The sequence below is a fragment of the Polypterus senegalus genome, chromosome 10, assembly GCF_016835505.1.
Source record: "Polypterus senegalus isolate Bchr_013 chromosome 10, ASM1683550v1, whole genome shotgun sequence".
In the NCBI taxonomy this organism is placed as follows: Eukaryota; Metazoa; Chordata; class Cladistia; order Polypteriformes; family Polypteridae; genus Polypterus; species Polypterus senegalus.
The window spans coordinates 9,654,627-9,674,507 of NC_053163.1; the positions used below are offsets into that span (position 1 = coordinate 9,654,627).

Here is a 19,881-nt window from a genome sequence, read left to right on the forward strand (position 1 = left end):
CAAATCATCATCTTATGGACCGTGAAGCTAGAAATATGAAAAACATTTGTTCAAGCCAACACCATTCTCGGGAGAGGCTGGTGGAGATCCCTTGGTTTTATAACAGCAGACTAAATATATTTGAGTATATAATACCATATGAATAAAAATGGATATAAGCAGCATATCAGAGCCAGTCCCACTCCCAGTTTCAAGTGTGTGAATATTCTTACATTGTATCGATTGGGGAAGTGGGGTTTGTCCCACACAGTTATTAAACACAGTGATAGAATGGGCTGTCTCAGACCGTAAGGTGATGGCATGCCACCATTTAATGGTGGTACTCAACCTCATAAACAACAGAGTGCCAGTACACCATACTGGTGTGTAGCAACTATGAAGACCGGCCTCGACCATGAACAGACACCAAGACAGCTGTGTTGGAAACAGACTTTTATTGGTGTTTTCCTTGTCCAACACAGCACAATGCACAAGTCACTCACAGTCCTTCGCTATAATCTTCTTTTCCTGCTGCCTCCACTCCTTTCTCGTGAAGCTCCGTCACACTACCTCCAAACTCTGACTCCCAGAATGGAGTGAGGCAGCCCCTTTTATACAGTACCCGGATGTGCTTCAGGTATTTCCTGACGAGCTTCCTGCAGCACTTCCGGATGTGGCGGAAGTGCTGCACGAGCACTCGGAAGCACACCGGGTGTATGTGTCTTTGGGCTTAGCTGCACTTCCTGTTGTGGCGGAAGTGCTGTAGTCCATGTTGCCTGGAATGTTTGGGCGTCCCCTGGCGGTGGCCATGTACCCCAACAGGGTGGAGCTTCCCAGCTCCGATCTTGTGGCTCCCCTGCACCCCAGGGCGGTAGCCCTCTCGTGTCCCAGGGAAGATATTGGCGCTCTCCCGGTCCTTCCACGTCCCAGGCATCCCAACTGTGCATCTATCACACAACCCATACCTACAATGCCCTCCATAATCTTTGGGACAGAGACACATTTTATCCATGATTTACCCCTCTGCTCCATAGTTTAAAATTACAAATGAAACAATTCAGACACGATTAAAGTGCACATGGCAGACTTTCATTTAAGGGCACTTACATATATTTTAGAAATGACAACACTTTGTCTGCATGGTCAACCCATATCAGGGGATGTTGATGTTTGGGGCAATTGGTGTCACAGGTGTTGGTGATTCCTCAGGTGTGTTTCATGGCTTCATAAGATACCTCAGTTTGCTTTTACCCTTTGGAGTGTGTTGATGCCACTGTTCAATGCGAGGATGAGTCAAAGAAAGACAATGAAGACATTATGAGGCTGAAAAACAAGAATAAACCTATTTGAGACATCGGTAAAACCTTAGGTTGACATAAATCAACTGAAGAAGAAAGAACGCACTGGTGAGCATAACTATTGCAAAAGGGACCAGTGGTCCAAGAAAGACCTACACTACTATTGACAGAACAATCCTCACTGGAGTCAAAAAAATGCCTGTTCAACAGATCAGAAACCGTGTTCATGTGGCAGACGTGTGTCTCAGAGACGACTATCAGCAGAAGACTTCATGAACAGAAAAGCAGAGGTCACACTGCACGATACAAACCACAAAAACAGGACGGCCAGATTACAGTTTGGGAAAAAGGACTTCAGAGAGCCTGCAGAATTCTGATGAAAAGGTCCTGTGCATAGGCAAGACAAAGATGAACCTGATCAGAGTGATGGTGAGAGAAAAGTGTGGAGATGAGAAGGAACTGCCCAAAAGATGAGTATACCACCTCATCTTTTAAACATGGAGAAGCTGGGGGTGTTATGGCTTGAGCATGCATGGTTGCCACAGGTACTGGCACACTTCTCTTCATTGATGATGGAACTGATAAAGATACAACCATACTAAGACAACACAGGAGTTTGTCAAAGCTTAAAAATGGAAAATTTGTGAATGGCCAAGCCAGTTACCCAAATTAAATCCAATTGAGCAGGCCTTCCATATAATGAAGAGAAAACTTATGGGGATTAAGCACCCAAAACAAGCAGGAGCTGAAGATGGCTGCATTAGAGAAGAAACTCAACACCTGGTGATGTCATTGTATGCAAGAAACATGCCACAAAGCTTTAATAGATCTGCCATTGCTGTGTCCCAAACATTATGATACCACGAAATGAGGGGACTGTGTAGGAAATGCGTGGTGTGAATGAAATGAATTAAAATTCCGTTAAATGAAAGTCTTAATAACGACATCTGAATTGTTTGATTTGTAATTTTAAGATGTGGAGCAGAGGGGGAAATCAAGAAAAAAACGTGTCTTTGTCCCAACATAATGGAGGGCTCTGTAAATATAATAAAATATAAAATAATTATAGAAACTTGCGTAAAAAGTAATTTCATTTACAAAAGTCATAATTTTTGGAGTTTTTTCTGCTCCATCTGAACTTACATCCACTTGAAATTACAACTCAACATCAAATGCACATTTATTATAAATTTATTTGTTTAAAAACAAAAGGGAATAATCCAGTTTGTGTAAATGACCAGAAATAACGGCTAAAATACTATACATTTTAATTATTTCCAAAATGAAGAGGAACACCAGTCAGCTGGTCTGCATACTGCAGGGTATAAAACATTAAGGCAGCAGAATAATTAAAACATTGAATTCAAAAGTCTTACATTTTCAAATAAAATGCAAAACAATGCAAATATATGAACCCCTTTCTTTAGTGCAAAAATTATTATTAAATCTTTGTTTTATTGTTATTATAAGTTTTTAAATGCATACATCAACAAACTGTAAAGCTGAATAACCTTAAACCAACCAACAGACAACAAATCTCTCCTTAATGTAATGTGCAATATAAGTGCCAGGTGGGGTATGGCCTTTAATTAGAATGAAGAAAAGAAAAAGGCCATAGCAAGCTTTGGAAATTTTGAAATACTTTAATATACAAGAGGCAATTTATTGGTGAATATTTTTAGTATAAACAAATGCTTTATCAATGCTTGTAAAAATGTAATTTAAAAATATACCAAATGCAGGCTTGGGCATTGGATAACTAAAAGTCAAACATGATCTCAATTTAAAACACATAAAATAGGACCAGAAAAAAAAAGAAATGAATACAACATCATTCCTTACAGTTTAAGTGCATCTGATCCAAGCAAATTTAAGTGCAATCATTTTAATAGTTGTGCCATCTGTGGCACTGCAGTAGCCCTGGAAGGATAATTATCTCTATTAAAAGAAAAAAAAAAAGCCTTTATTAGTGTAAACCTTATAGCAAAGCATACAAAAAAAAAATGAAAAAAGTGAAAATTTTTAAATCATTTTACAGCCCTAAATGTGTAACTCATGAAATGGGGGCCTCCTTATTCCTAAGACCCTGGACTGTTAACAAGGTCACTCGTTCAGTCGCTATCATTGGCAGCTGTAGTAACCTGGGCGTAACTGTGCTATGTCATTTGCAGTTGCTAGCAAACAATAGTAACCCATTATTACTTATTTATGTCCGATGCTGAGGTAAAGAGACGTGCGAGTGTTCAGTGAGGCACAAATCGGAGTTGATCTTTGATAAACAGGGATATTAAATGTTTAAGGGAAGGAAGTTGTTATTTTTTTGCCTACTGCTCTCTCAGTGGGCAACCCTGAGGAAAGTCTAAGTGGTACTTAAACTGGAGATACCTGAGAAAACAAAATGTACAAAACTATACCCATATTCTCAATACTTTACAGAATAAAACAAATCTAACTGTTTGAGCAACGTCAATTACTAAAATCGTACCAAAGTCTATTTTCTTCTAATAGGATGCCCCACTACTATTCTGTAACTGGAATAAACATGCAATCTGAGAAATATGCTACAAAGGCGTAGCAAGCAAATATTTAAAAATATATATATTTTTAAAAAATTATGAAAAGTTGTTTGAACTAGCACAAAAATGAGCACAATCTGTGGGCATTTTGCTTTTTCGTGTAAAGTTTAAGGCATGATCATAGGTGGGTTCTTGTTTAATTTTTCCATTAGTATTTTAATACACCTATCAGTACTTCCTATTATTTTAGATTTGGATGGCACCTTTCCCAAAGGAATGAAAAATCAAAAAACAGGTCTCCTTAATATTTTTTTGGTTTCTCCTAAACAACAGTGAGATCAGAAACAAATAAAACGGAGACGTGTTCTTCTGTCTTGTGCTGCTCTAATTTTTCTCTTGATGCAAAATACCCTGGTAGTCTCCTAAGGGTCTCCTCTTGAGTTACAGCTGAGATCTCAGCAAAGTCACACAGTGGGCTGATTTTCCGTATAGTGTCTTGACGTTTTTGTTTTATTTTTTTGCATTGTGTGATCAGTCATACAGTATATGGTGAAGTCAGTCATATATGGTGAAATGTATGGACAGTTGTTTGGGGTAATAAAATACTTTACTAGGATTACAAAACTGTAGTCCTTGCTTCTGAAAATTACTATTAGTTGCTGTAATTTATATTGCTCTACTCCAATGAAATCAGACTTTGGACTTCAGATCATAAGGTTGTGGGTTGAAATCCCACTGCTGACACCAACACAACCCCCTTCATGTGTCTGTACTCCAATTGGACCAAAAGAAATGGAGCCAGATATCTGAAATGATGAAAGTCACATTGGATAAAGGCATCAGTCCAATAATAAGAAGTCATGTTTGAGATTAAGACTAGAAAGAGATCTCACAAAAGATGACGTGTTTTGAAACAAATTTCCAATTGTGTGTCCTTTTACCTCAGTTGTATCTCACGACTCTTTTTTCTCTAAAACTATTTCTCCTAAGGAATTCTAGGAGAAACATATGTGACAAACTTGATTCTTAAATAAAATATAAATGAGAATCTCTTTTAAGTCTTGTGAGCCCTCAAAGATCAACCTTTGAGCAGTCAAATTTTTCCTATGGTTATCTAAATCATCTTAAAAGTTTAGGATAAAGCACATCTCTACAGTCAGTTCACAGTCAGCTTACGTGACTTGCTCAGAGTCACACACTGTATGAGAGGAGCGGAGAGGACTGAACTGGCCTCCTTGTGGATTAAAGTCCAGTGACTTAACCCCCAAAACCCCAAAGGCAGCCTTTACAATTGCAATACTTGAAGTAATGCCTGAGATAATTATAATGCCTGAGAAAAAATAAATTGCATATTTTTATAAAGTGTTTGTCACTTGTTTTTGGCACTTTAGTGGAATAAGAAATAAAAGTAAAGCAAGAAGTGATCACACGCACTTTATGGCAATCAATAATGACAGGTGCTAAGCTGATGTTGCTTCTATTTTTGATCCGAACTTGGAAATATAAGGCAGACAATTCGGACCTCAATTGTGTGCTCTTTTGTCGAGGATTAATATGTTACGCTTAAACTTTTGTCTTGTGAGCCGCTTGAAGCTCTGTATATTTTCTCATCTTCTTTTGGTGTTCTTTACCTTTGGCCCACAGGTTCTCTTCTTAAAAGTGTCCCGCTACTCAATGCCACATAACCTCAGAACCATTCTCTCATATAAATGACGTTCATTATCATTGTCGGGTTGACCTGTTTTTGATAAGAAAGAGAAAAAGGCAAATGGCCATCATGAGTAGGTGTTGTCAGATTGGTGTTTGTGTACAACGTGAAAACTTGCATATTCCCAAAGCAGACATTCTTATACAAAGCTGTGAATATTGAACAAGGTCTACAGTAGTAGCCTTAAGAAAACACAGACAAACATTTAAAGCCTGTTCCGTTTCTATGTCTTATCCTGTTTCCACTCATTTTCATCTCTCCTTTATTTTGTCTATGTCATCTTGAGCAGCCTTGTTCGAAGTGTTTTGGACGGAGGACACCTTTGCTAAATTCAAATCTAATAGCGGGTCAAATGAGTCTGACAGCCACATGTGAGCATAATTCTGTGTTGTGTTTAGTAAAATAATTTGGGAAATGTATTTAAATGAAGAATATGACAATCCAATGTTACTGTATTTGTGTTTTAAAGACCCTGAATACTGCCAGTGATTCATAAAACCCCTTAGCCATGAAGGTTGAGTAATAGAAGACAGACTATCAGCAAAGATGTGCATGTTGACTCTCCAGGATGACATTAAGGTGAGCGTAAAAGAAAGACAACCACAGTGACTGAGATCATGAAGAAAGATCAAGACTGAAGACGTGTTGGATGTGTGAAGCCCGTATCACATTAGATGATTTTTCCAAAGATTTTCAGTAGAAGCCTTCATTTACATAATCTTAGTCAGAGGCAGTTCGCTTCCGTGAAGATGATCGCCTAATGTAACATACCCAACGACCGAGGCCGACTAGTCGGTGACTGGTTATGATAAAATCAAATAAGTTTGATTTTCTCATTAGTTAGAAGGGCAGGTTTTTTTTAACTCAAGAGCTGACATCAAAATGGACCAATGAATGATCATCAAGGAGCAGTCACAGTAAGCCATGATGCCACATTATAAGACTGGCTTTGAGGAGCGTGCATCGGGAATACGTATACAAAGGTTAAGACTGGAGAACTCATGCGGTGTGATGGGGGCTTTGATTGCAAGGCAGGAAACACACAAGGAAAAGGAAACGACAAGTGCAGGAATCAGTCCCAGTCTGAAGTCATACTGTCCATAACTACCACAAGAGCAGCCATTTTTGTCTTGGATATCTACATTTTTCCTTTTTTTAACAACTAGCTTATTAAAATTGAGGATGTAAAAGTTGACACTGTTGGGGAAATATGTATGACTATCAATATCAAAAAAACAAGAAAAGTGAATTGAACTCACCTAGTTTGCAAATAATAACCACGACAATACCAATCACCACATATACAAAAGTAATCAACACTATCATCGATGAGGAAGTGGAAAAATGTTCAAATTTATCTGTTGGAGAAAAGAAAAAAAAAAGATTTATTATTTTGGTAATACAGCAGTGCTTATGCAGTTTGTGACAAATTAGTTTCATGTAGAAAACGTTTTCCAATTGTAGTGAAAACAGTGTTAGAAAAGACGACAGAGCAGAAATAAAAGATTCTAAACTCAGACAAAGGAAAAATTTATGAGGCCAAAGTAGGCCTACATATTGGGGTCATTAAAAAAAATAAGGTGTTATGGATGCTGAATCGTGTCATGGAACATATTCAACGAAGTACTATGAGACTGTGGTGGAAGAAAAAATATATTTAGAGGTCATAGTCATTTAGGATAAAATGTTTTGATATGCTTTCCTTATTAAAATACAGCATTCATCTTCAAACAATAGCACAAAGGGTTAATAGGTGTCAGAAATCTGTTCAGGCATTTCAGGAATCCAGATAAAGGTCAAGTGAAGAACAAAAGCAATGATGTAACACATAAAAACTGTACTGAAAGATGACTAAGACGTCGATGAGGGTCCTGTGAACAACCACAACAGCAATGGTGATGACTAAACCGAACGATATAGGAAGGACAGCAGTATAATAAAAATAGAGTTTTATTTTCTGGGTTATCTGGTGTGTAAACCATTGAACCAACCACAGTAAAATGTATGCAATGATTGACACTGTATGTAAATTCAATAGTTTATAAAATGAACCCCTCTCCTTTGTTTCTCCAGCCATTCTGATCATGCTGTAGAAGAATGCTCCCAGTTCAAGCATTAACTGAAGAGTAATAAATGCATTTATCCTGCCTGATTACTGTTTTGTCCTGTCAGAGGATACGCTTCTTTTTTTAATTAAGATGTTGATTTCTACCACACTGCTCAAGCAGGATGATGGTGGTCTATGTAAGCAGTTTTAAAGGATTACCACTGATATGTCAGAACGTCTCACACACACACAGGTGCAGAGATGTGCTTTGGGACCGTGCAGAAGATTTATAACCACAATGTGTGTGATCAATCAGGCAGGGTTAAGACAAACCATCGTTAAGTGGTTGATACCATCTCTTTGGTGTATTTGTCTCCGAAACAGACTAAGGAATTAAGAGTACGGTCACTATGGATGATGATAAACCACACCCTGTGTTCTGGGTACATGCCGTTGACTTGGGAAATTCCCTTCCGAACATGTCTGCCATATACAGTATGCACACAGAATCTTATTTGTCATCAGATTTTCAGAAGAAGACAATAGTAGAACAAACATATAATGGAATACATGTGCCCATAAAAAGTATCCACTCATTTACTAATTTTATTATTACACAACACGGAATTACAGTGGATTTAATTTTACATAATAGACCCTTTATCTGATCCTCAGTGTTAAAAAAGCCAAAGTGAACACAGTTAGGTAGAATACCTAGAGGGGGCTGGGTGGTCTCGTGGCCTGGAACCCCTGCAGATTTTATTTTTTCTCTCCAGCCGTCTGGAGATTTTTTGTTTTTCCTGCCCTCCCTGGCCATCGGACCTTACTCTTATTCTATGTTAATTAGTGTTGTCTTATTCTAATTCTTACTTTGTCTTTTATTTCTCTTTTCTTCATTACGTAAAGGACTTTGAGCTACATTATTTGGATGAAAATGTGCTATAGAAATAAATGTTGTTGTTGTCTGCAAAGTTATCTAAGTGACCTCCTTGCCATGTGGCAGCCGTTGCAGAAGCTCTCTCTTTTTTTTCTCTCGTAAGAATGATCAACATTTTTAATATAATGGATTAATGTTATTAATCATTAATGTTAAGATGTGGCCTTTGGTTTGCTATTACAATTCTTTGAATTAATTTTTAAATGAAACTGAAAAAATACTGCTAAAAAATGCAGTCCGTCTCAGCTGCTTCTCAGACAAGCTGCAAACTTGTGAAACGCCCCAGGGTGAGTGTAAAAAATCTGATGGCTGTCTACATCTATAGCATCTGAGAATTTAAGAGACAGTTTGGATCATAAAGTGGAGTATGTTGAACATTACTCGATTCACCAAATAGTGTTGCAGTCACCGCTGCCTAATAAAACTACGCTACACCCTCGTATTTCAGATGGTATTTTAAGGTTGGGTAGTTCTTCATCAGACTAAGTGGACAAAGCAGTTGGGGGACTGGGGATTTATGTGAATGCAATGGTGAAGAAAGTGAGCACAATTAAAAACTAAAAAGTGTGATCCAGATATTGAAATACACTACAAGCCGGGCCTACCCTATCCAAATATTAATGACTTTAAAATAACTTTAACTAAAAAATATAAACCTGTGGTACAATCTGAGCAGGTCTGACCTCATCTTACTGCCACCTACAAGCCTGTTATGGACAGCAGCGGCCTTCTATTTGTATGTGACTCTTCTAGAATTGGTGAATTATGTTGGGCCAAATTAACTTCCTCACTTAATGAATGGATTAAGCCATGTTGTGAGCAATACGATTTTAGTTTTTTGCAGCTTCTGTAAAAGTCCTTCTACCAGAAGTGCTTTGTGTACTAAAAATGCATTGCATTCTACAGATCCCTGAATGATAAGATTACTAAAAAACAATTAATATTATTAAAGAGAATGGGCAGCCAACTCTACTTTGCTACTATCTTCATACTGATACGGACCATACAACACATACTAAAAGTGAGAAAAATTTGTATCTGTATTTTTAAACTGACAGAATAAAAAATAAATAACACAGTATAGCAAATGCCCTTTGAGCAACATCATACTCAACACAAGACACAAATAAAAAAAGACCACAAAAGTTCAATATACAATTTAAAAACAAAAAATAATTAGTGAAACGAAGAAAAATTATTAGAAAAAAAAAAATTTAAATAAGTCCACAAATACCCAAAATTATTGAAAAAGTGATTGGATGATGAACATTGGAGAGGTCAATGCAGGTGGATGATACTGGCCCAGACAATGAAGTATGGAAAACCAGTTCACTGTACTGGTAGGGAGTTTTCATTTTATGAGTCTTTCTCCAAGTAATTAAAACTCCTGGAGGACTTCTTTTTAGCTGGAATAAGATACGCTGTAGTTTCCTCCTTTATATCTGTTTGTTGCTGTATCTTCTCTTTTCAACAAAATAGGGTTTCTCTTTCTTGTCACCATTGCCACTCTCCCATTAAGCTGTAATTGGTGTAGCAGCCGGGCAACAGTTGTCATTATCACAGTCTCTGCAGTCTGAGGAATTGTCAATTGTCACTCCTTCAGAGTTCTCATGGGTCACTTGGTGGCCTCCCTCACGATGGTCTTCTTCTAGAACAATAACTCACTTTTTGTGGATGGCCTGCTCTAGCAGATTTCAAGCTCTGTTGTACTTTTTCCATTTTTTAATGATTGATTAACTGGATATTCAGTGACTTGGATAAGTTCATGTCTCCATCCATGGACTTGTGTCTGTCCCAGAGTTTCTTGGAGAGTTGCTTTTGTTTTCATTATGTATGTTAGGCCACCATACTGACTCCCTTCCAAGACAGGTGCAGTTACGGTACAATCAACTGAAATCCCAGGCCGGTACCTCCATTTAACTAATTTTGTAGTTGGCTGCACCAGTGAGGATTTATGTGAGTCATGTTAAAGTGGGTGAATGCCTGAAGTATGTTATCAATTGTTTTGTGTTTTATTTTTGTCGTTAATGTAGACCACTTTAGAGATATCGGTTTCCATTTTGACATTAAAGATATGTTGATCAGTGTCAAAAAAGCCAAATTAGATCCACTGTGATTCAATGTTGTTTAAGAATAAAATGTAAAAAAAACTTCCAAGAGGATGAATACTTTTCACAGGCCCTGTATAATGACTCTTATAAATTACACAAAGACTCTTGTTTCAGGGACTCTAGGAAAAAATCCTATTACAGAGCTAATCCCTCAAATGGATGTCCTGCCTGCAATGAGGGACTTTACATTCGGCTTCAAATATCAAGGAAATAAAATGATGGCACAACAGACACAAGCAGAATTTTCTTACCTGAAAGAGTAAAGTTTAATCCGTCCATTTTGGCCTCACAAACAACCTCCTTTTCTTCCGTGACCATCACCATTGCTCTAATCACACACTCTTTCGAGTTCTCGCACTGCGACATTTTAAGCGTTTCTTGGTTTATCTTCAAGCTTATAGCAGTTTGAGTGAAAAGACAGCCATCCAGCTTACAGGTGATAGTTTGTTCCTTGCCTACAAGCAATGTTTTGGGTGATATCACCAAGGCTGGATCTGAGGAAGGAGAAATCAGAGAGAGGCATACAGTCGGTGATAATCAGATTCATGTGCTCCTCATTCTAAGATGCTGCAGGCAACATCAACTGGTTGGGTTCTGCTGAATTACTGCATTTTTTGCTTCCCATCTATTGCCAAAGTTATTTTGTCATTGTTTTGTCACAATTATAATCATAAGAATTAATACATTTGTTTACTTCCAGAAAAATTCGATTTCAAAGCTGTGGTACCTGAAATTGCAATTAGAGCCGTTTATTTTAGGCAGATACAAGGAACGTTCAAAAAGTTTCCGCACTTTATTTTAACTCAGAAACAATTTACGAATTACTTTTCTACATAGTCACCTTCGTTTGCGATGAAATTTTTCCAGAGTCATACCAACTTTTTAATGCCCAATTACTACTCCTCTTGCCTTCACCATTTCCAACGAAAATATAAAAGTGCGGAAACTTCTTGAACGTCCCTCGTACATAATCAAAGCAAATGAAGTCAACAGGCAGACAGCACTCCTTGCTTGGGACAACGTTCCTTTTGTGAAAAGGTGTATGTGTTACTAAAAAAAAAAAAATAATAATAACACTATGCCATAAAAGTGTACAGACTCCTACCTAAAAGAGTGTAACGTTGGTGCTATAACTTCTCCAAATATTAAAAGGTGTAGAAAAGCCATTTGGTCAAACCACACCTCTCCAGTGGTCTGCCATGAGAGGAGCATGCAGATCATTTACACATTTGTAAAACCTTTCATCCAAAGCAACTCAGAAATCCGATATTCATGGGACAGTTTTACATGAAGCTCAAAAAATTATCCTGAGTGACCAAGCAAGTTCTTGGGATCTTATCAAATTACGTACAAAATCAAATCTGCTTCATAAGGCTTATTCAAGTTCAAGTTCAAAGTTTATTGTCATGTGCACAGTAAGAAACACATTTCCCTGTAAAATGAAATTCTTTGTTTGCTGTCCACACCAAATGACAAAACCAACGTATAAAGATACACATAAATAATAAGTAGCAGATAAATAATAAGTAACAGAGGCAGCATAAAGTATAAAAACAGAATAGAAATATATAGTGTAATGTGCAGGTTAGGTGTGTGATGGACAAGTCAAATACAGTTGTGCGAGGTAGATAGAATGAGGTGCACCACGGTTATAAACTCCAGTCATTTAGGAGTCTAATGGCCTTGGGAAAGAAAGAGTTCTTTAGCCTGGAAGTCCTGCATTTCATACGTTGGTACCTCTTGCCTGAGGGTAGAAGTGTGAACAGTTCATGTTGGGGGTGAATGGGGTCCCTGAGGATCGAGGCAGTTCTCCTGCAGACTCTGCAGTTGTAGATGCTCTGCAGAGAGGGTAGTGGGGTCCTGGGGCCTCATGCATAACGGCGTGCATAGAATTCACACTATAACATGATGTAAGCACAAAAACCGAAATGTGCTTACGCACAGAAAAATCCAGATGCATAAATCTGTGCGAACGCCAACTTCCACGTTCTTCCGCTACATAAATCCCGGTCAGAGTGAAAATTAACGTACGTGCACGCGCCTGCTGTCCCGCCCCGTCTCCTCCCAGAATTACGCCTTTTTGAATTTGCAAATCAATATAAATAGCCCATAAGCTCAGCCTTCTGTGAAAAGACATTGGCAAAAGTACGACAGAAAATAGAAGAATTTCAGCGAATACCAAGTGGAAGCAAGGGAAAACTTACTATTTATTGATTTAAACAGTGATATAATCAACAAAAGGAAGTTGATTAAGTGACAGAGTGTTGGAGAAACTCGAAAGCTCAAGTTCACAAAGTCGCACGGTGCCCGAAATAAAAAAGAAGTTGTCGCATATCAAAGTCACCGTGAAAAGGCGAGTCGTAGCCCACCGTCTGAGTGTCATATGAAAGCTTATTAGGGTACAGAGAAAAAAAAAGGCATACAGTGGGGAAAAAAAGCATGAAATGTCAACTTTAATCTCGAAATTTCCACTTTAATCACATAGTTTATTTTGTCATTAAAGTAGAACATCATAAACTTCATCTTAAAATCATTTCATTTACTAGTTTCTCAAATCCCATCGTAACTAAAGTAGCACGTTAAATGCTTTGTTTTAAGGCCTTCTATTTGTATGTGACTCTTCTAGAATTGGTGAATTATGTTGGGCCAAATCAACTTCCTCACTTAATGAATGGATTAAGCCATGTTGTGAACAATACGATTTTAGTTTTTTGCAGCTTCTGTAAAAGTCCTTCTACCAGAAGTGCTTGTTGTACTAAAAATGCATTGCATTCTGCAAATCCCTGAATGATAAGATTACTAAAAAACAATTAATATTATTAAAGAGAATGGGCAGCCAACTCTACTTTGCTACTACCTTCATACTGATACGGGCCATACAACACATACTGAAAGTGAGAAAAATCTATATCTGTATTTTTAAACTGACAGAATAAAAAATAAATAACACAGTATAGCAAATGCCCTTTGAGCAACATCATACTCGACATATGACACAAATAAAAAAAGACCACAAAAGTTCAATATACAATTTAAAAACAAAAAATAATTAGTGAAATGAAGAAAAATTCTTAGAAAAAAAAAATTAAAATAAGTCCACAAAAAGTTGAAAAAGTGATTGGATGATGAACATTGGAGAGGTCAATGCAGGTGGATGATACTGGCCCAGATAATGAAGTATGGAAAACCAGTTCACTGTACTGGTAGGGAGTTTTCAGGTTATGAGTCTTTCTCCAAGTAATCAAAACTCCTGGAGGACTTCTTTTTAGCTGGAATAAGATACGCTGTATTTTCCTCCTTTATATCTGCTTGTTGCTGTATCTTCTCTTTTCAACAAAATAGGGTTTCCCTTTCTTGTCACCATTGCCACTCTCCCATTAAGCTGTAATTGGTGAAGCAGCCAGGCAACAGTTGTCATTATCACAGTCTCTGCAGTCTGAGCCATTGTCAATTGTCACTCATTTAGAGTTCTCATGGGTCTCTTGGTGGCCTCCCTCACGATGGTCTTCTTCTAGAACAATCACTCAGTTTTTGTGGATGGCCTGCTCTTGCAGATTTCAAGCTCTGTTGTACTTTTTCCATTTTTTAATGATTGATTAACTGGATATTCAGTGACTTGGATATGTTCATGTCTCCATCCATGGACTTGTGTCTGTCCCAGAGTTTCTTGGAGAGTTGCTTTTGTTTTCATTGTGTATGTTAGGCCACCATACTGACTCCCTTCCAAGACAGGTGCAGTTACGGTACAATCAACTGAAATCCCAGGCTGGTACCTCCATTTAACTAATTTTGTAGTTGGCTGCACCAGTGAGGATTTGTGTGTCATGTTAAAGTGGGTGAATACTTGCAGTACGTTATCAATTGCTTTGTGTTTTATTTTTGTCGTTAATGTAGACCACTTTGGAGGTAACGGTTTTCATTTTGACATTAAAGATATGTTGATCAGTATCAAAAATGCTAAATTAGATCCACTGTGATTCAATGTTGTTTAAGAATAAAATGTAAAAAAAACTTCCAAGAGGATGAATACTTTTCACAGGCCCTGTATAATGACTCTTATAAATTACACAAAGACTCTTATTTCAGGGACTCTAGCAACAAATACTATTACAGAGCTAATCCCTCAAATGGATGTCCTGCCTGCAATGAGGGACTTTACATTCGGCTTCAAATATCAAGGAAATAAAATGATGGCACAACAGACACAAGCAGAATTTTCTTACCTGAAAGCGTAAAGTTGAATCCGTCCATTTTGGCCTCACAAACAACCTCCTTTTCTTCCTCGACCATCACCATTGCTCTAATCACACACTCTTTCGAGTTCTCGCACTGCAACATTTTAAGCGTTTCTTGGTTTATCTTCAAGCTTATAGCAGTTTGAGTAAAAAGGCAGCCATCCAGCTTACAGGTGACAGTTTGCTCCTTGCCCACAAGCAGTGTTTTGGGTGATATCACCAAGACTGGATCTGAGGAAGGAGAAATCAGAGAGAGGCATACAGTCGGTGATAATCAGATTCATGTGCTCCTCATTCTAAGATGCTGCAGGCAACATCAACTGGTTGGGTTCTGCTGAATTACCTAATTTTTTACTTCCCTTCTATTGCCAATGTTATATTGTCATTGGTTTGTCTCAATTATATTCCATAAGAATTCATATAATTGTTTACTTGGATTTCAAAGCTGTGGTACTTGATATTGCAATTAGAGCCATTTATTCAGGCAGATACAAGGAACGTTCAAAAATTTTCCGCACTTTATTTTAACTCTGTTTATTAAAAATTTCAAAAACAAATTCCGAGTTACTTTTCTACATAGTCACCTTCGTTTGCGATGCAATTTTCACAGAGTAGTACCAACTTTTTAATGCCCAATTTCTACTCCTCCCGCCTTCACCGTTTCCAACGAAAATACAAAAGTGTGGAAACTTCTTTTAACGTCCCTTGTACATAAAACAAATGAAGTCAACAGGCAGACAGCACTCATCACTTAGGACAACGTTCCTTCTGTGAAAAGGTGTATTTCACCAGAAAAAAAGAAATGATAATAACACTATGCCATAAAAGTGTACAGACTCCTACCTAAGAGAGTGTGATGTTGGTGCTGTAACTTCTCCGAATATAAAAAGGTGTAGAAAAGCCATTTGGTCAAACCACACCTCTAAGGTGGTCTGCCATGACTGGAGCATGCAGATCAAACCTTTCATCCGAAGCAACTCAGAAATCCAAAATGCATGGGGCAGTTTTACATGAAGCTCAAGAAATTATCGTGAGTGACCGAGCAAATTCTGAGGATCGTATTAAATTACGTACAAAATCAAATCTGCTTCATAAGGCTTATTCTCACCTGGACAAAGCTGGCCAGCACTGTGAGGATTCTGTTTTTAAACGATTTTATTTAACTTGACTTCTCTGTATGTTTGTTTGTCTGGGTCAAATCTTGCAACTGATTTTAAACCCACTTTTGGTGAAGCGAATTTCTTCAAATTTTTCATATGTGTTTAGTATCGATGGCAATACAATAATCTGTCAAAACCGATGCAATTACATAACCAATTTCGCCGTAATCAATGGTCATGTGATTTTTAATTAACACACACATAGCAATGACGGAGTGAGAATATAGAACGATACAAGTGAGACAAGTGAGAGATGCAACGTATTGCCCCCTCTTTCTTCTTCCAGTGAGTGGAGTGGCTAAATACGCATGCCGACTTTACTCGTTTACTCTTGATGATCACAGTGAGGAAGTATGGCATTAGCTTGCTGTTCTGTCATCAATTTTTTTTTTCCCGCAGCGAACGAGCACTAACCCCATAAAAGCCTGAACAGAAACATAAAGGCCAAAATAGCATTCTTTTTAGTATTCAAATAATTCTGCAAAGAAGATATGTTATGTAATACTTTTAAAGAAGCTTCCCATTCATGAAAAATGATTAAAGAAAAATCATTTGCAAAATACTCAAAAACTAAAAAGTAAAAAATAAAACATATAAAAAATATATTTTTAGTAAAACAATTTTATTTACTTTAGTTATAAATGCACTAAAAAGCAAATGATACATTTTTCTTTAACCACAATTTTTGTGGATGTACGTGACTAAATAAAATTGTGGGATGCACATAACTTAATTGATTCAATCAATTAATAGAATAGCTGCGCTTTCATCATAAAATAGAAAAAAAAAACAACATTGTAATTCCCTGCCCTGCTAAACAAGTTTCAAAAATTGTCTGTGACATGGTGGGGTATAAGTGACATTAAACCCGAGGGCAGCAGCTCCTTCTTCCTACTCTGTATATGTCTTTCCCCACAACATATGCCTAAAAGATTAGACTCGGGTACAAAATATGAAGTGTGGTTGCGTACTATTAGCTTTGTAATTATGTGGTATTAGCCTTAAATTGAAGGTTTTACACAAAGAAACTAAGAATCTATAAGATACCAGCTGAATTTCCCCTGCCTAGTGGTAGGGCCTTTATAAAATACTCCAAGTTAACATTTGCAGTGCTCCTTTTGTTGGAATGTAGTTTGTATCTTGTAATAAAATGCATGGATTTTTTTAATTCCAGTAGATGGTGCATGCTGTCAAGATTTCTAGAAGCCATTTTCTATTCATCTGGCTTGCTTCTAGGTTGAAGTAGCTTTACGAAAGTTGAGTAGCTGCATGGCATCCACCAAAAAAAAAAATGTTTTTTCTGAAAATTTTTCTGAAAGTGCTTTCAAATTTGCACTCTGACTGAATCATCAAACATATTTAAGCAATCAGAGGTGTCAGTTATGAAAATGGTTATGCAAAAAAAAAAAAAAAATACACTTCAGAGAGGATTGCGTCAAACTTGATAAAACAAGTCACCTGACCAGTGAAAGGCAAAATTACATAAAGAAATATGTAATACAAATAAAACAAATATCCATCCATCCATTATCCAACCCACTGTATCCTAACTACAGCGTCACGGGGGTCTGCTGGAGCCAATCCCAGGCAACACAGGGCACAAGGCAGGAAACAAACCCTGGGCAGGGTGCCAGCCCACCGCAGGACACACACACACCCACACACACCAAGCACACACCAAGCACACACACGGGACAATTTAGAAATGTCAATGCACCTAACCTGCATGTTTTTTGGACTGTGGGAGAAAAACGGAGTACCTGGAGGAAACCCACACAGACACGGGGAGAACATGCAAACTCCACGCAGGGACGACCCGGGAAGCAAACCCGGGTCTCCTAACTGCAAGGCAGCAGTGCTACCCACTGTGCCACCGTGCCACCCAGTAAAACAAATATGACTGATGGAAAAGAAGGCAAACAAATGTGAAAGTGAAACAGCAGCACTCAAGCTATAACATGCAAATGAATCCTAGGAAATGAAAATTCACAGATACAAGAAAAAGGAATTCAAGAGCCACTAAAACTACATTCGTTTAGTCAAAACTGCTACACTGAAATACCAAGTTTAATCAGCTGCGAGAACAAAATCTCATTCAACTAAGATCAGAGACCCTAAAAAGTCTACAACATGAAATAACTTCCGAGCATCACTGACATGCCATGGATCTCTAATGGGAAAAACTGCATTTCAACAAACTTTGCAGGTAAGAAGCCTGCTGGCATAAAGTTTACTCAGGGTTAGCAGAAAAGGAAAATTCCCCCTAAGAGACCAAAGACCCTGAGAATATTTGGTAAGGAATTTATGAAAAATGAAGAACAGAGAGTAAAAGTCTTTTTAAGTTACATTCAATTAACAGTTTTTCTGCTTTTGCTTCCATGGCTCCTAAAATTGCTGAAGAATGAAGTGTACTGCTTAGTGAGGTATACCAGAGAACAACATGCTGAAGGGTGTTGATGTCCCCCACCTCGAGTAATTTATTTGAATTCGCAGACACTTCTGCACTCAGATTTAAATTCTAGACAAGCAGACCATGATTTATGGTGGACCGGGCCATCTACTATCACATATAGTCACACAGTGGAATCGGACCGAAACTTGAAATCAAACCTTGTGAGGGGGAATTTGTCTGTTTGCAGATGGTGATCTGCCTCTTACTCCTCTAGTGTACATAAAATCTGTCAGTCAGTCATGGTTCAAACCCTCTTAGTCCTGAACGGGGTCACAGGGGGCTGCTGGAGCCTATCCCAGCTAGCATAGGGGGCAAGGCAGGAACGAAACCTGGATAGGATGCCAGTCCATCACAGGGCGAACACAGTCACACTCACAACCCCATGCACACACTACAGTACCTCCAATCCACCTAACCTGAATGTCTTTGGACTGTAGGAGGAAACCAGACCATCAGAAGAGCATCTGTTCAGCCATGGGAAAGGCACTATATAAATACAACATATTATTAATAATAACATATACAAGCACTTACCACAGACTGGGGGAAGCTTCTTCACTAGTGGAGTATCCAGAGCCTTGTGTGTCACCTCACAATAGAATGTCCTGTCTGCATCCTCACTGGTGGGGGTGTAGTTGTATCGGGTCACTGCATTGTAGGTGCCATCTGGGTTCTTCTGCGGTTGTGGTGATCCTTCAGAAGGAAGAGGCTCGGAGTCCCTCAGTAACTTAATGTTGATGTCTCCAGGGTAAAAGCCTTCTGCCAGGCACTCCAAAGAGTTCAGCTGATTCATTACAATCATTGATGGTGTCACGGTGACTCTTGGAGTGGCTGGGAAGACAACGAAATGAAAAAAAAAAAAGTCACCCTGTGATAAAGTCACCTTTTAATGTAAATATGTTAATGAGCTAAATTTTATTTTTGAACATAACCCTTTAACCGTGTGACACTGACGCACCATAAAGTTTGACAGCTTACAGAAAAAAAATGGAAGACATTAGCGTTATTGGCAAGTGACGCAAACAGGGAGCCAGTTTGGACAGAAGGTACAAACTTGATTGGCATGGGTATCAAAATGCTCTCCTGGAGGACCTCAGTACCTGTAGGTTTTTACACAAGATGACTTCTAAAGTTGAAACTAAATTGTGTCACTTACTTCCAGGCTCTGTCCATCTGAAGATTTGCCTCTATTTCTAATGCCAGCTATCATTTAAAAATGAAATACAAATAAAAAGGAGGTCATTAGCCCACCACCTCACTCTGCACCATTCATTTATTCTCCCCACCCACTTATCTAGGGCAGAGTCAGGGGAAGCTGCAACCTATCATTGGGCACAAAGCAGGAACACCACCTGGGAGAGGGAACCAGTCTACCGCAGGGTAACTGTGCACCAGTCAATGCTAAATATCAGTTTTAATAAAATATCTGGTGAGAAAA

General features: G+C 38.2%; 1 protein-coding gene across 5 annotated transcripts in view; it reads right to left on the reverse strand.

The window, feature by feature from the left end:
• Positions 1-1,066: 1,066 nt before the first annotated feature.
• LOC120536685 (tapasin-related protein-like) overlaps positions 1,067-19,881 on the reverse strand; it is a 49,908-nt gene continuing 31,093 nt past the window's right edge. For 2 of the 5 annotated variants that reach the window (XM_039765127.1, XM_039765125.1), the window contains exons 3-6: positions 18,978-19,274; positions 14,820-15,062; positions 6,761-6,859; positions 4,367-5,531 (exon numbers count right to left, since the gene is read on the reverse strand). In XM_039765127.1, coding sequence (XP_039621061.1) covers positions 5,461-5,531; positions 6,761-6,859; positions 14,820-15,062; positions 18,978-19,274 — 710 coding nt within the window. In that variant the 3' untranslated portion in view covers positions 4,367-5,460. Of the gene's footprint in view, positions 1,303-4,366; positions 5,532-6,760; positions 6,860-10,567; positions 11,091-14,819; positions 15,063-18,977; positions 19,275-19,881 lie in introns of those variants that run through there. The other 3 variants (XM_039765126.1, XM_039765128.1, XM_039765129.1) reach the window with 3 other exon arrangements.